At 36.1% G+C, this 17,433-nt stretch overlaps 1 protein-coding gene across 1 annotated transcript in view; it reads right to left on the bottom strand.

The window, feature by feature from the left end:
• Nucleotides 1–8,791: 8,791 nt before the first annotated feature.
• The window catches only part of Osi24 (Protein), a 136,544-nt gene continuing 127,902 nt past the window's right edge, over nt 8,792–17,433 (bottom strand). The window contains 1 exon segment of the mRNA XM_074175204.1: nt 8,792–9,657. Within this exon segment, the coding sequence (XP_074031305.1) occupies nt 9,447–9,657 (211 nt within the window). The 3' untranslated portion in view covers nt 8,792–9,446.

Below are 17,433 nucleotides of genomic sequence, written 5' to 3'. Positions count from 1 at the left end.
ATCTGTTTTTCTTCTGGTTATACAGCATTTTAAATCGGCCATAAAATACATTTTGGTAGATATCGTGGCTGCATAACTGAAACTAAGATATTGCCTTCTGTAATATAATGAGGGTTCACCGGTTTTGTAATGCAAGCTAGTTACAGGACTGGAGCAGAATGATCCGATGGCGATTGTGATTGCTGAGTTATAAATGACCACAAGTTCTCTCAAAACTGATTTTTCAGCTGAGTTATCAATTATACACCCGTAGTCAATTTTGCCAGTGTTATCATAAGAATAAGCCCGTTTTGGCAGGATGATTTCAGATTTCTGATATGTGTCTTTGAATTTAATTTGCAATCAAAAGTCATACCTAAGAATTTTACGTAATCAACATATTCCAGCAAGCTTGCTTATAGTTTCACTTTTGGCTCATGCTTAGTTTTTCTCCTGGAATAAAACTCACATATGGTATTTTGTGGAGAAAATTGTAGTTCCACTGATTCCAACCAAGCATTAATGGAGTTTAGGGCTCTCTGTAGGTTGTATTGCATCGAGTGTATGTTCTACCGGCGTGGAGTCTTGCTTTTACTGGTTGATTGCAGTTGTTTAGTATTCGGTTGATCGCTACAAGAAATTGTGTTACGCTGAGAACAGAACCTTTCTTGTAAGACAGGTAGAAAATTCTGCAAAATACTGGTGGGAGTTCATTTGCGCACTTTTTAAGAACGATGACGGGCACTTCATCAGGGCCAGACGCCTTGTTGATATTGAGCTGTTTCAAAATTCGCCTGACTAGATGCTCTCGAAAAGTAGTTTCCGGCATTGTAGATTCTACTGTGGATTTGATCTCCAGCGATTTAAATCCAATGTGAATTGCTACTTCCTCACAGGCATCCCTCTTAGAGCCTCACAAGGACTTTCCTGTAGTGCTTGTGTTCTTTCATAAAAAAAAGATTTCAACTGCATTTTCATCCTGTCCATTACTAGCAGAATAATTGGGAGGGCTAAAAATATATTATAATTGATTTAAAAAATTGCATGTCACTTGTTGGAAACATCTACTGCAATAGAATACTTATTTTCAGCAATTAGACCTGAAATATCTCAAATAAATCTAGCACATGGCACTTCTTTACCTGACATATGGTTGTGGAAATTATCTTGGATTTTGTTACATGTCTTAGTCAAAGTAAACAGAAATATTGTTTGGTGGCTCTACAATCGCCACTGTTGTGGAACTGCTGAAAATCGGTTAGATATGATACACGGTTTTCTGAAAACTGGTGAACCAAACTCTGTGACTTCATCGTGTTCAGTGTAACAATTGGCAGATGACGTGTTTTAATTTAGAATATTTTAATGGATGATTGTTTCAAGCGGTTACCTTTATGTTGTTTGCTGTTTTGAGAAAAACAAGAAATTTTCTCGACCAACTAGTTTTTTCAATTGAGGAGTAGAAAAATATGATATATATCACATATCTAGACGAGTAATATTATGATTTTTACATAATTTTCTGAAAAAAAATTTAATTTCAATGGCTCAAGTGGTACATTTTCCACAATGAAGAGTTCCAGTTTTCATCAACGGTCTCGTCAGGTAATGAAAACAATGACTTACAGAGGTTAAAGAGGTTTACTCGGAGAAGAAAAGACTAGAAAAGAAATGTGAGTATATGACCAAGCGTCTTTCTTTGAAACAGGTTGGAGCCCAGCTCCCTTACCCTTTTGGCTGATTTTTGTCCTCAGACATCAGTACCGCCCTTCACGGGGTACCTCTACCTGGCTGGGGTGGGATGCATGAAAAATCTATTCGTCCTTTAACGGGAGACATGGGGCCTCATTCGAGTGTCGGGGCCTTCTATATGTATAGGGAGGGGTCGTCTACAGCATAGTCTATAGCTTCCCTAACTAACGGATGTAAGTATATGGCATTGTTATCCCCATATATACCCACACAAGTTCTCAAAAGTAGCGGAAAGTCATATGTATATAGAGAGTACTAGATGGGAGGGAAACAAGACTCCTACGCTATATGTATTTTCAATAAAAAATAGATGTTTTGTGTTATATTCTCAGTCAGAATATCCGGTTTCCCAGGTAAGAATCAATGACTCATATCAAGTATAATGGCATGCTAACCGACCTCATCTGTCTGATTATCCATCCATACTTGTTGAAGGCTTTTTGAATATCCCAGGACCATGACTAGGCTCTTGGCGAGAGAACTTGTTTGATCAGTGGGCTAGTTGGAGTAATTGTGGAATTATAATTAAAACTTGCCGAGGAAACCAATCTGTTCTTTCGATACAAGCTTAATCCGTGTCTCCAGGAAGGTTTCATCAACGGTTTTCGCAATCGCACTGAGGACCAGGTTAGAGCCACATCTTTTCATTTAGCTTCTCACCTAATCTAGTTTTGACATTGGTGTTACCCCTATTTCAGACAATCCGGATAGTGTTGCCACTCAATGATGACATTTATCAGGGGCACCAGACAGAAAATAAAGATTTTCACATATAGTCAGTGGGCATACTTGAAGATTGGCTATAAATCAAATTATCTAGGAACAATTCGTTCAGGCCAGTCTCAACTCCCTACACAGTAGGTTAATGGACTGACACCTATCAGAAAACAACTAGTCCCCTGGCTAATACTACGAAGGGCGTTGAATTATATCCGACAGCTGTCAGTGCAGGATTCCTCACAGAAGTTATTCCTGCATATGCTGTTAGCGATACAACTGCCGCAATCGATTTTCAATAATTGGAACACACTTGCAGACCGGTTTCGGGCTGTTTGGCCACTCTTCAGTGCAAGGTAGTGTATATCATCAACATAAAGTCGATGATATTCGATAATTGAAAATCGAATTCCGTCAGAGTATCATTCCTCGAACTAAGCTGAAGCTTACAATAAACAACAGGTTTGTCGTCGCCCCATCTGCCTGTGAACGAGGTAACCAACTGCATATCCGAAATTCGCCCAATTCCTCGTATAAGGAAAGAAAACTTTCACATATAGTCAGTGGGCATACTTGAAGACTAGCTATAAATCAAATTATCTAAGAACAATTCGTTCAGGCCAGTCTCAACTCCCTACACAGTAGGTTAATTGACTGACACCTATCACAAAACAACTACTCCCCTGGCTAATACCACGAAGGGCGTTGTATTATATCCGACAGGTGTCAGTGCAGGATTCTTCACAGAAGTTATTCCTGCATATGCTGTTGGCGATACAACTGCCGCAATCGATTTTCATTTATTGGAACACACTTGCAGACCGGTTTCGGGCTGTTTGGCCACGCGTCAGTGTAAGGTAGTGTATATCATTAACATAAAGTCGATGATTTCCTATAATTGTTTTCCAATAATTGAAAATCGATTGCGGCAGTTGTATCGCCAACAGCATATGCAGGAATAACTTCTGTGAAGAATCCTGCACTGACACCTGTCGGATATAATCCAACGCCCTCCGTGGTATTAGCCAGGGGAGTAGTTGTTTTCTGATAGGTGTCAGTCAATTAACCTACTGTGTAGGGAGTTGAGACTGGCCTGAACGAATTGTTATTGGATAATTTGATTTATAGCCAGTCTTCAAGTATGCACACTGAAAGTGGAAAGTTTTCTTTCCTTATACGAGGAATTGGGCGAATTTCGGATATGCAGGTGATTACCTCGTTCACAGGCAGATGGGGCGACGACAAACCTGTTGTTTGTTATAAGCTTCAGCTTAGTACGAGGAATGATACTCTGACGGAATTCGATTTTCAATTATCGGAAATCATCGACTTTATATTGATGATATACACTACCTTACACTGACGAGTGGCCAAACAGACCGAAACCGGTCTGCAAGTGTGTTCCAATAGTTGAAAATCGATTGCGGCAGTTGTATCGCCAACAGCATATGCAGGAATAACTTCTGAGAATAATCCTGCACCGACACCTGTCGGATATAATCCAACGCCCTTCGTGGTTTTAGCCAGAGGAGTAGTTGTTTTCTGATAGGTGTCAGTCCATTAACCTACTGTGTAGGGAGTTGAGACTGGCCTGAACGAATTGTTCTTAGATAATTTGAGAAAATAAAGATGTAAGTAATGCTTTTAACACGCCTCATGAAATCCACCAGTATATTGAAGTCTTTTATTGATTATGGTTTCTTTTTTTATGTTTCCTAATCTTAATATCATAAACGAAATAGTATGTTGTAAATTCTATTATATATTTTCGGTCGATAACCATGAGTGGTGCGTTCTAGTCATCCAGTCAGCTGCTAGATACGAGGTATGTTAAAAAAAATGGGGTGAATGATCAATTTTCACGCGGTATGTACATTCCATTGGATATTTGTTTAATTTTTTTCAGTCTGAGAAACTCATTTTGAATGTTCACAGTTTCAGCTCTTTAGCGTCTTCAGTTTGTTAGTTCGGTGATTTCCTACTTTCGAAAAAATGGGATCTGAGTGCTCAAAAACACTTGGAATATTGACGGTGGCATAAGGAGATTGTACTCTGAGTCACAAGTGGTTCAAGTTTTTCACAGAAGGTCGAGAAGGTGTGATTAACGATGTTCGCCCTGGACGTCCAGCACATCAACAACTGATGAAAATGTTGAGAAAGTGGAGAAAACTGTCATGGAGAATCGTCGAATCACTATTAGAGGAGATGCTGAGGATATCGCCATATCAGTTGGCTCATGTCATGCAATTTTTTTAAAAATGTTGGACATAAAGCGCGTCTCAATGAAGTTCGTTCCAAAATTGCTGAATCTTGACTAAAATACCGTCGCATGAGTATCGCTCAGGAATTGTTGAGTGACATCAACAGCGATTCAGATTTACTTCTAAACTGGTGATGAATCATGTGTAAATGGTTATGACATCGAAACCAAAGTCCCATCATCCCAATGGAAGAATCCAGGAGATCCAAAAAATAGCACGCCAAGTTTGATCAAATGTCAAGGTTTTGCTCAATATTTTATTCGATTACACTCACGTAAGACGTCCGGTTTTGTGAAAAAACAATTCATAGCTTCCGCATAATCATGAAGTAGAGAATTCTGTACTCTGTACATTGCGAAATTTTTTCCGGAGATTTTCGCCTCGAAGTTAAGCCCTGGAGTGGTCGACCTACGAAAATCTGGGACGAGGATTGGAGAACAAATGGTTCATAACGTATTGGAAAGGTCAAAAACCTCGAGGAAAATGGTGCCTCACGATTTGAACGGTCGACAAAAATTGGCCCCTTTCGAGGTCTGCTCTCTAATACTCATTTTTTGAAGAACGGTATGAAACATGTGCCCATTCAAATCTTGCGTTAACTTGAAAATTAACTAGAAGGTTGTCTACAACTCAGGAACCTTTGAGGATTTTCAAAACTCATTTTTGACAAGACTTCATTATTGCTGTGTACGTATGCATATATTTATGTCTGTATGAATGTATGTGATTTCTGGTCAACTATTGCAAATGAATTGCGAATCTATTGAAAACACTTTTCCAACACCAGAAAAAAATTACGGTCTTTGACGCGCGTCTGCTAACCAAGTTAACATACTCAGGAGATCATTATGACTGAATTTTACAACTGTGTTAGTGTTTTTATATGCTAGTGGCTTAACTACTACCTGTTAGTAGTACTCAACTGCTACCGGTCAGTATTACCTAACTACTACCTCTTATTGTTCCTATGCTACCTGTTTTTCCAATTCCTCTAATTTGTTATGTATTTTCTCTATGTTAGTAACTATCCCCTACATTTTTTCCAAATATTTATCTTGTGATGCACTATTTGGAACCTTTGGAGTAGTAATGTATATTACTGGAGTTTCATGTCAACTCCAAACTGTTATTTTAACAGTTCGACACGTATTTCGTTCACCAAGTGATCATCTTGAGAAGGAAGATTGAACTAAATTTACATCCGATATTATCCCTATTTATACCATAGATATCTCTGCTAGGTACCTGAGTCTTAATTGTCTTACATTAACATTAAAATGTTGCCTTAACTACTGGTCAGGTGAATCTGATAATGAAATTTTATTTTAACAAGCTATATAGTATACTATTAGATATTGGTCCACCATCGTTATTCATACTATTAGTATGTTTTCCTATTTCTACACCCTCGTAGACATCTAGACGCCTGTTGCTGTTAACCTGTCTAAATAATCTTAATGAACAAAAGTCTATGGAATATTTTTGTTGCAAAATATGATGGGCGACTGCTGATTTTTCTGGTCTTTCATATTTAAGGTGTGCTTAGTGTTTTTTATATCTTATTTCTTTCAGTCTGTCCATAATATTTTGCTTCGCTGTCGTTATTTCAGTCATCAGATTTACCTGACTATAACATAAGGCCACATTGTAAGATTCATTCAAAACTAGTAGATAAGGCAACGTTGTAAAATTAATTTCAGACAATTAAGACGCAGGTACCTAGTAGAGGTATCTATGGTATAAATGACGATAACATTGTATCAAGATGGAGTAGTAGAAAGCCAAAAACTTTCTTTCCCAAAAATTAATCACTCCTAAAAAATATAACCCCTTCAATTCATGTATATATAGTTTAATCTTCCTCTTGAAGATGACCACTCGGTGATCAAAATACGTATCAAGATGTTGAAATAATGGTTTTGTGTTATAAAAAAACTTCATTTTTATTCAATATTCATCTGTTCATTATTTAGAATTATTACATATTAGACCAAACAAAGAGCTGTTCGAAATAGTACCTTTGTCGCTATTCATAGAACTCATTCCACACTTTTCGATTTCCAAACATTCGAAGGCATCCAAAAACCTATTGTCATACACTGGTCTCAACAATTTTAAACAATTATCACTTATCTGTGGTCGGTATCTATGATACGTTGAGCGACACTAGATTTCTCCGGTTTATGAAACCGAACATGCGGAAGATTTTCCTTGTAGCGAGCTAATATAGTCCGTTTGGATTGTAAATCAGTTATCCTCAATCGGTTGAGCTGAAAATCTGCATACTCGTTGCATACAATTTGGATGACAATGCATTGCTGGCCTAGAGATGCAATTCTATATTCAACCTGGTAGACAGTCCAGGATGACGGACCTCATGATTCAGGTTTCAAATGAAAGGGTAAGTTGAAGGGAATACGAAAAATAACACGATGCTATCAACATGGTTGATTGCCCACAAAAACGTACCAGTATTTTTTTATACCTCCATAGAATAGGTGGAAGGGTCTGCAAAACTCCTAATATAACAATTTGACTGACTACAAGAGACGGTGATCTACTCATTCATACACCCCCATGATATGGAATCGAATGAATGAGTTCAAGGGAAAAACATTCAAGATAATGGAATGGTAGTGTTTGAATAGATGTTGTATTCACTGACAATACAACAATGATGCATTGAATAAAATGATATTGAAAAACCTTTTCTCCCTAAGGACAAAACACAAGCACCACAAAAAATCCTTGAGTCGCTCTGTGCGGCACCTGTGCGAAAGTAGCGATTCAGATCGGATTTGAATCGCTGGAAATTAAATCAATTCGGAAAAACGTTCTCAAGAAGTTTATTCCACGTAAACGCAATTCTCCAAATGAAGTAGTTCTCAAACGGTGAAGTTCGAGGTTCACTGAGATGAAATTCAAAACAATGAGCAGGCACAGTTCCTCGCGTATTTCTGATATGTACCGCTCTTGGTGGAATCTAATGTACCGATTCACTTGAACACTTCCCGTGAAAGTATCTGTAGAAGAGAGACAAATCTCCAACCATTCTTCGATGTTCCGGACTGGGAAGGTTGCAAGTGATGTTCGCGTCTCCAATTAGATGTATGGCTTTTTTTTTGAAGTTATATCAAACCCATCAATTCACAATATTACACAATTCGTATAATATTGAATCTTGTCGCAAGATTTATCGTGTTATGAGTAATTTTGAGAGGAAAATACTGATTTTTTTAGATGTAGAGGCTACTAATTTCATTCAGAAGATAGCTATTCATTGACCTGATTGGAAATTGTAACATCACAAGCACTTTTCCTAAAATATGCTGCAAACTTTTCTAGGTATTTTCACAAATACCTATGAAATTGCCAGCTTTTTTTGAAATGTAAAATAGAAATACGACGGAGTGGAAAATCAGGATAGCAGACGATATCATCGATCAAGAATGAGAATAAATCCTCTTGACACAACTTCTTTCATATAGTCATTGAATTACACGAAAAAAACTTTCTAAACAACTTCTACATGAACATCAAATCATACAAAAAGTGTAGTCAGAGTTACACTTATATAACTTATATAACGTCTTCCATTCGAATGACCTATTTTTTCAAAATTTATGTTTGGTTTTGTAGAATAATTGTATTAATGTTTTTTTTTAGTTTTTTATTTTGTCTGTTGAAAATAATCTAGGTTTCAGGAGAATGATTTTAAAAATATGTCATTCAAGTCAATTTTAGTTTTCATCCTTCTTCTGACGAAAAGGCATTGCCCCCTTCATCCCCTTGCATACGATCCTTCATCACAGGTTATATTCTGTCTATTTGGTTTCCAGCTCCTTTCTTCTAGATTTATTGTCAATATTCTAATTTATTCAGTTTTTCTCGATATTCTATTCTCAGAAATCTCATTCCAACAGTGATTTGTTGAAAATTAACTGTTTCATAGAGTAAGAATGGGCAAATGATAGGAAAAACACTGAACTGATGAGTATAAAAGAAGGTGAAAATTCGCAGGATGACTTTATCATTTCATTTTTTGCCAAGAAAATCAGAAACACTAAGGAAATTTCAATCAGTGCATTGAATACGTTTATTTTTTATCTACATTGAGACATGAAGGCATGAGCAGATCAATAAATATATGAATTTGAAATAAAACAATAAATAAATAAATAAATAAATAAAATGATTTATCGTGAAGAAAAATGAATTGAAAATATTTGAGATATATGAAATTTGTATTCAAGACTGAATGGTTTATTTCTATGACCGTATAGACATACAGTTTGACAAATACTCGAACAATTCTTTCGTTAGACTGAGTAAGAAATGAGTTACATAATCCATATCAGTTGGACCATAGGTCCAACTTTGAATTTAGCAATAACCCCACTGTTTTGGTTGGTTTCCGGGTTTTCTTGTGTTCTTCTTGGATAACATTCTTCAAAAGTTTCAATTGCAACTGTGACAGTTATCTTCAGTGGCGTGGTCGAAAATTGGAGATTGTAACCAAGGAGACCACGGCAAAACCCAGAAACCAACCAAAACATTGACGCCAGCCGTGAAAGCCAAAAATTCCAACTATCTTTTTTATTCATTACGAGAATGTTGAATTCATTCCTTTTTGCTTTCGTCTTAGTGATTTGATTTAATGATCATAATCTGACTATGATAAATAAGAGTAGGAAATAATGGAAGACATACTATTCTGATGACAAATAATCAATTTCTTCACTTCAATTTTCTAGCTGAAACTAACTTATTGATATCATTAAAAGTAGTGAGCATTGCTGGACTAGGTTTATCTGCAGACAGCGACGGACATCCTCCATGGGCCCGACATTCTTCATCATCCTGACCATCTTTGGCTGCTTTCATGTAACGGAAAAATCGAAGTATATCAGGATTATCAGAAGACGGTTTCCTTAATTCATTCAGTTCCCTGCAACCATCAAAATGGGTCAAATTTCAACAATAGACTGTTATTATTATACAATAATTATATTATTCATACAATAAATTGTAATATTCATTCGTAACTGCAAGTGAGCTATCTGAAATGACGAGAATGAAACGATTCTCTGCGACTCCAGAACTTCTTTACAGTAGCATAGAAATCGATGAACGAAACCCAGAAGCGTTCTAGCAAACAATACCAGTATCATATTTCATCGAATGGATACAGAGAATGTTAGATAAAACTACGAGTAAGACATTGCCATTTGAGAAATTCATATTGGTTTCAGGAAACAGAAAGTCAATATACTGATAAGGGAACTGAAAATGTATCTTCACTGAATGTAAATGAGTTCAAACAGATCAGGTTATGACAGTATTTTCTGCATGGCACTAACTACAGTTTTCAATTTTCCGTTTTATCAATACAGTAAACACCGTTTTTGACTTTCTCTTTTTTCGATTCAAACAAAAGTGATTTTCATATAATGTTAATATGGAAGCATTTATTTTGAAAGTATTATTTCTTTCGTAAAAATAAATATTTTTTCACATATATTCAGTGGGCATACTGGAAGACTGGCTGTAATTCAAATTAACTAAAGGAACAATTTATTCAGGCCAGTCTCGACTCACCTACACTGTAGGTTAATGGATTTTCGTTAGCTTCAGCTTGGTTAGAGGAATAATACTCTGAAAGGAATTCGATTTTTAATGATGGAATATCATCAACTTTACGTTGATGAGGGCCACTATCTTGCACGGCTTTAATCATATGCTTTGAAACATTTTAAAATTTTTCTTGAACATCATCCAATCCAAACGTTATATTATTTTTTTTGAGAGACATCATCATTGCTACATTTGCCCCCTCTAGCTCTATAGGATTTATTTCATAATAATGAGGAGAAAATCGCTTTATTTTTATTTCCTGCTAATCTGCAAGATCATCGATTACATATTTTCCAAACTTATGTTCGAGTATATTGGCTAAATTCAGGAATTTTTATCACTGGCTTATCTGAAACGTTCATACGTTTTGGTCCGACTACTTGTCCATTATCACAATGAGAGACTCTCTTGGAATCAAATCTAGCATTTGCGAAGTCGACGGCAGGCAAGTCTTCACTCTTCTTATAGCGATTTTTTTTTCTTCTAATAACAGTTGACCATATTTTCTAATGTGCCTACCGCTAACTTCCAATGTTTACAACTTGCCAGCATTTTGCCATCGTGTGTCTTCCATTCAAAGAAGTCCTTCAAATAACATACTGTTTTTTCACAGCTCTCCGGATAATCCGTAAATATGTTCTCCTCCACGACACAATATTATTTCGTTTTGATGAGATAAATGTTCTGCTGTATTTTTTTCATGACATATCTTCTTGTACAACTGCACAAATTATGTCTATTGTTAGTAATTTCTCATTTCCTACTTCAGGTTTTGGATAATATTCAATGTTAGTCGACATTGGTGGTTTTATTGCCCCTTGTTTGCACTTCCACAGTATCATCTATATACGCACTGACGTTTCTAGTATTTGACGTTCATAACAATTTGGTAGTCTCTTTTCAATTGTAGAAAAAGCATCAGGTGGCGGCTTCTTACAATTCGTCAATAAATTCTCTCCATATTCAAATTTCCACAGTACCCACTTTATCAAACTTTCCAATCAAAGATGTCAGAAAAGCCATTCAATTAGGGTATTGGTGTGTACATATAAAGACAGACAGCAATAAAAGGCTCATTACCCCAACTCTTTCAGCTAAGTTCACAAATATACTGTTGTGAATCATGCCCAAAAAAAAATAACGCCGACCGCCACTGGTAACCATAAACCTAACGTGACGTAGCAAAGAGCGCGCCACTCGAGAAGCAGCGAGAATAATACTACCGACTTCGACAGAACTTCGGCGAAATTTCTACAACAATCGATTACGATATTTAAAGGCTGGCCACGAGAAAATCAAGATAGTCAAGTGGACGTTACAGTACGGTACGCGAAGTGATCCAGTAAGGCAATAAACAATAAAATAATAGTTGAATTTTAAGTTGTAGTATTTGTTGTATCTAAAGAGAAATGAAGTTAAGTTTGAATATTCAGTGTAGTCAATTATTGGTGAAACCACGGGAAAAAACGTAACAATACCTTGTTGTATATTCACGGTTGTTAGAGAACTGATAAATATACATTAGATTATAACCTCTTATCTTCAAAATTGGTTCAAAAACAGTTCTGAAAGAATTATAGAGAAATAACAATGAAAAGCAGTGGTGAATTGGCTCAGTGGTAGTGCGCCCGATTCACAACCAGAAGGACGTGAGTTCGAGTCCAACCTCGACCAGATATTTTCCTCGAGAGAATGTATCTAGTTGAAGCTGGGATGATTTTGCAACGTTACATGGCTGACGGACTGCAAATAGCCATGATGCTCTCTAGGTGACTCAGAGTGTTAATAATATTGTCTACCTGAGACACGAGGCTAATGATCAATGTAGTCGATGACGATGACACCAAAAAAAAGTATTCATCAATCAAGCATAACTGATATCTACATTTCTCTCTAATTAGGGGTCGAAATATATGGAATAACTTTTCACCAGCAGTATACTTGGGAAAACAGAACCACACTAAAACGATAATTTTTTATTTATTACTGTATGAAAAGTTAGTACGCCACTGGAATTATGCGTTTTGAGAAATTACCGTAGGTACACCTTCTGAAAATAGACTAGAAGTTTCTATATTTTCAATTATTCTTTGAAATATTTTTTGTGGGGGCCTCGATATTTCTCACTGTTTTTCATTTGAATATGCAAAATGAACAAAGTTGAAGCAATAGAAAATCTGCTGGAAGGGCAAACTGAAAATATGTTTTCGAAAAGTTACTGCGTAATTTAAACCACAGAAGAGTTTAATCAGTTAATGATCTCTCTATTCATAAATTTTGCATACAAATTGAAAAAACCAATAGAATAAAATCAATTTTCATACTTTCGTAGTATAGCTTTCTTTCGATGTATGTCAAAAAAAATACCGCAATTTACAACTGAGGCGAAAGTCTTAAAAGTGAATTTTGAAAACGAAAAAAAAATTTTTTTTCGAAACGTCGACCAATGAAAAAAGCTAAGTATAGAAATTTCATGTTTTTCATATAAGTATGAACGCAGTAAATCACGCAGTGAATTTTCGGAGTGGACTTTTCAGTTGGTCATTCATTAAATTTCAGCAGATTATCTATTGATTCAACTTTATTTATTTTTCTGACAGGCGTCAGTGCAGGAATCTTCACAGAAAATTTCCTGCATATGCAATTGGCAATACAACTGGAAGAGTCGACCTTCAATTATGGAACGGGCACACTTGCAGACCGGTTTCGGGCTTATTAGCCACTCATCAGTGCAAGATAGTGACCATCATCGACCTGAAGTCAATGATATTTCACAATTGAAAATCGGAATTCTTTCAGAGTATTTCATTCCTGTTCCGAAGTTGGAGCGAACATCACAAAATGTCACTCCATCTAGTGGACGAGGTACTAACCAACTGCATACCCGTAATTTGCCCGATTCGTCTGAATAAGGAAGAAAAACTTTCTTATTAGTCAGTGGGCTATGCTTGAAGACCGGCAGTAAACAAATCTAAAGCAAATGGAACTTCAAACGTTCAAGCCAGTCTCTATATACCTACACATTAGGTTTGATGGACTGACGCCTATCAGAAAACAACTACTCCCCTGGCTAATACCACGAAGGGCGTTGGATTATATCCGACAGGTGTCAAGTGCAGGAATCTTCACAGAAAATTTCCTGCACTTTCCGTAATTTGCCCGATTCCTCTGAATATGCAGAATATGCAGATATGGATATGCAGTTGGTTAGTACCTCGTCCACTAGATGGAGTGACATTTTGTGATGTTCGCTCCAACTTCGGAAGGGGAATGAAATACTCTGAAAGAATTCCGATTTTCAATTGTGGAATATCATTGACTTCAGGTCGATGATGGTCACTATCTTGCACTGATGAGTGGCTAATAAGCCCGAAACCGGTCTGCAAGTGTACCCGTTTCATAAATGAAGGTCGACTCTTTCAGTTGTATTGCCAATTACATATGCAGGAAATTTTCTGTGAAGATTCCTGCACTAACGCCTGTCGGATATAATCCAACGCCCTTCGTGGTATTACCCAGGAGAGTAGTTGTTTTCTGATAGGCGTCAGTCCATTAAACCTACTGTGTAGGTATATAGAGACTGGCTTGAACGTTTGAAGTTCCATTTGCTTTAGATTTGTTTACTGCCAGTCTTCAAGCATAGCCCACTGACTAATAAGAAAATTTATTTTTCAGGTTGTGGAAGGAAATATTTTTAAGCCACAGTATGAAATGAATCAGTTATCTCGATTATATAAAATATATAGACCAAGACTATGTATATGTTTCCTAAAATTGACAATATTGAATTCACTCATGTATAAATGACCTGCACTTATATTTTCATGCGTGGAGTAATACCTAAACTCCATTTACTTCAGGAAATTGCCTGAAACGGATTCAACCTCTTTCTATATCAGCTTTGTGAAATGTACATGCCATTTATCAAATAACGACCATATATCATTGTTCTCAAACGTGCGGACTTCACTTTGTTTGTTACTCATCTTACATCAGTCATTCTGAAACAAAAGAGGAGAATGAACATTTTTTTCCATCACTATCAGTTCTGCATATGATATTCTGCATTGAAGTTTCTTGAAAACTCTCATGACAAACTATCCATCTATAAAAGAAATTGTTCAACTTTTCAACGTCTATCATCTTCTAAAAATGGTATTTCCATGAATTGGGCTACAGACAGTATTCGATTCATTTGTAGAAACTTACCACTACTGTGTACTATGAGATTTTCACTACAATGAATTTTACAAAAAACGCGACATGTATTTCGCTATATGGACACTCTCTCAAGAAGAAATTTTATTTGTTTGAGTTACTGTCGTATTCATAAATTCAACTCACAAATTAGAAAAATCAATTGGACAAAATTAAATTTCTATACTTGACTTTCTTTAGTCGTCGATGTTTCGGAAAACAATATCTCTCCGTTTTCAATAATCAAAAATCCCTTTTAAACTTTCGCCTCAGATTGAAGTGATTCCCTATTGATTCAACTCCGTTCATTTCTCAGATTGCGGAAGCTTATATATCCAAAAAAACTGTAAGAGAAATATTCAATTATTTTCTAACTTTTCAAAAACCAATATTTTCTCCTTACAATATAAGACAAGTTCATTTTAGTCAAAGTATATCCAAAATTATCCAGTATTACAGCCCAAAAAATGAGATTCTTTCATTTTCATCCGAAAACATATTTCTGGCTTCTCATATTCAGAATGTGCGCCCGAATTTTAGTATCCAGATCAGAGTTAAAATAGACACGCCTGAAGAAGCTATTGTGTAGCGAAAAAATGAATTGTTCTATAAATGGTTATGACAATGAGCTCCAAACGTTTGGAAACATACATTTCTTCATGTGTAAATGAAATGTTGAAATTAGCGGGCCTTGGAAAAACAGGGGTGTGAAAGACTTGAAGACGTGCAACAGAATATTTTGAAATTGATGGCAAAAGGTCTGATTGATTGATGGAATGGTTTCTTTTTTTGTAAAATTTACGAATGAAGCTGACACACTCGACAAAAAAAGTTTAATTCAATACTCATACAGTGCATTTTTTTAATGTCCACCCCCTTTTATTTTTTGAACGGGTCAACTCAAAACATTGAAGTTTGAAATAATGAAATCAATGCATGAATACTTAATTTTGAAGAGAAATTGACAAATGAAACTTTCAATATGGAGACTGGGCGCCATCTGGGAAAAAAATTAAATGGAAAGTGGGGTCTTCTGACACTTCATTTTGAAGTTCCCGATGAATACTTCATAACCCTAGCATATGAAGTCAATATCTTCACCTACTACAAAATGGCGGTAAATTCAATAATTTCCTGAAGAAAAACACATTAATATCGATATTTCTAGAAATATTCATTTTTATCTGCCATATGGCAATTCCAACACCCAATAAGGTTTATTGAGTTATTTACAAAAACAACAAAAAATGTCAGTACGCCAATGAACATCATTGTTCAGTTAGAATATTCTCATTTAGTTTTTGGTTTTACTAGTAGAAAGGTCAACAATCTCTAAAATGGTCAATTCTCGTCCATTGGGAGAAAAAATTGAAGCGATTTTTATTTACGGTGCGACGCGTAACTTTCACGAGACCGAAATGATTTTCAATGAACGTTTTCTCAATTCCTATCTGAAGAAAATATTTGAGGGAACTTCTATCCAAATTCACAACTACTGGTTGTGTACATAACAAAAAGTTCCCAGGTCATCCGTCCATTCCGGAAAAACAGCAAGGGCAAATAATAGGTGAGATGGTAGAAAATCCTGAACAGTCTACTATTCCGTCGTGAATGTTTGTGGGGTGTCTCCTTCTACTGTGTGGAAATTAGAGAGGAATAGGTATCATACATACAAAATTGAAATCTTACACCAATTAACTGAAGATGACCCTGATTGGAGAACAGAGTTCAGCGAAATAATTACGGAAACCATTGCAAGGCATCCAAAAGTATTTGTTTTGTGACGAACGTTCATTTTTTTAAACGGCAATATCCACAGACAAAATTGCCGTTATTGGAGTGACAACAACCCTCATGTTTTCCGGGAAACACACACCCAATATCCAGAAAAAATTAACGTTTGGGCAGAAATATTGGTAAACCATATTGAAGGACCTCTATTCATTGATCAAATTTTAATAGGGGAATATTTGAATATGCTGAAAACTACTGTTGACCCTCTCATCACTGAAACTGCCGAAGCGAATCCTAATGAATTCGATATGGATATTGTATTCCAACAAGATTGAGCACCACCACCTTACTCCAGGCAAGTAAGGAACTATTTGGATACTACTTTTTCCAGAAGTTGAATTGACCGTCGAGGTCCTACAGAATGTCCAGCCCGCTTGACAGATTTGACACCTTGGGACTTTTTTTATGGGACTATTTAGCAAAAGGTGTACGAAACTGAACCTGCTCCAATGTTGGATATACGGCAAAGAATAATGAATATTTGTAGAGAAATTGACGTTACTGTGTTCGAAAATGTTCAGCGTGCAATATCGGATAGGCTGTTCATATGTCAAGAAGTTCAAGGCGACCATTTCGAATATCTTCTGAACTGACCTCAAGCTTATTACCTCATATTATGTAGTTAAATGTCGATGTATTCAAGTAATTATTAAAAGTTCCTTCATTTTGTAGTAGTTGAAAATATCGACATTATATTCTAGAGTTGTGAAGCACTTGTACGGAGCTTCAAAAATCTGCATCAAAATACTCCCCTTTCCATTAAATTTTTTTCCCCAGATGGCACCCAGTCGCCATCTTGAAAGTTTGATCTGTCAATTTCACTTCAAAATAAAGTATTCATGCATTGATTTCATTATCCGAAATTTCAGATTTTTAAGTTGACCCGTTTGAAAAATAAAGGGGGGGCATTAAAGAAATGCACTGTATATCAATCATTTCCAATTTCAACAATGTCATGTATGATGAGCTGTTTTTCAGGGTTTCGCTTCGTGTTCTGCGTTTTTGATACTCAAAAGGATAATTTCCAAAATATTTGGGCAGTCTCATTTGCCGTCTTCTGGTGATGTCTACAGTTTAGAACTAGACTAATTTACTCGAA

This window comes from Leptinotarsa decemlineata, unplaced genomic scaffold (assembly GCF_025532065.1).
Source record: "Leptinotarsa decemlineata unplaced genomic scaffold, Ldec_3_MD MMD2_tig00000882_RagTag_RagTag, whole genome shotgun sequence".
Lineage (NCBI taxonomy): Eukaryota > Metazoa > Arthropoda > Insecta > Coleoptera > Chrysomelidae > Leptinotarsa > Leptinotarsa decemlineata.
The sequence above is the reverse complement of the archived record's forward strand: the minus strand, read 5'-3'. Positions and strand labels throughout refer to the sequence as shown.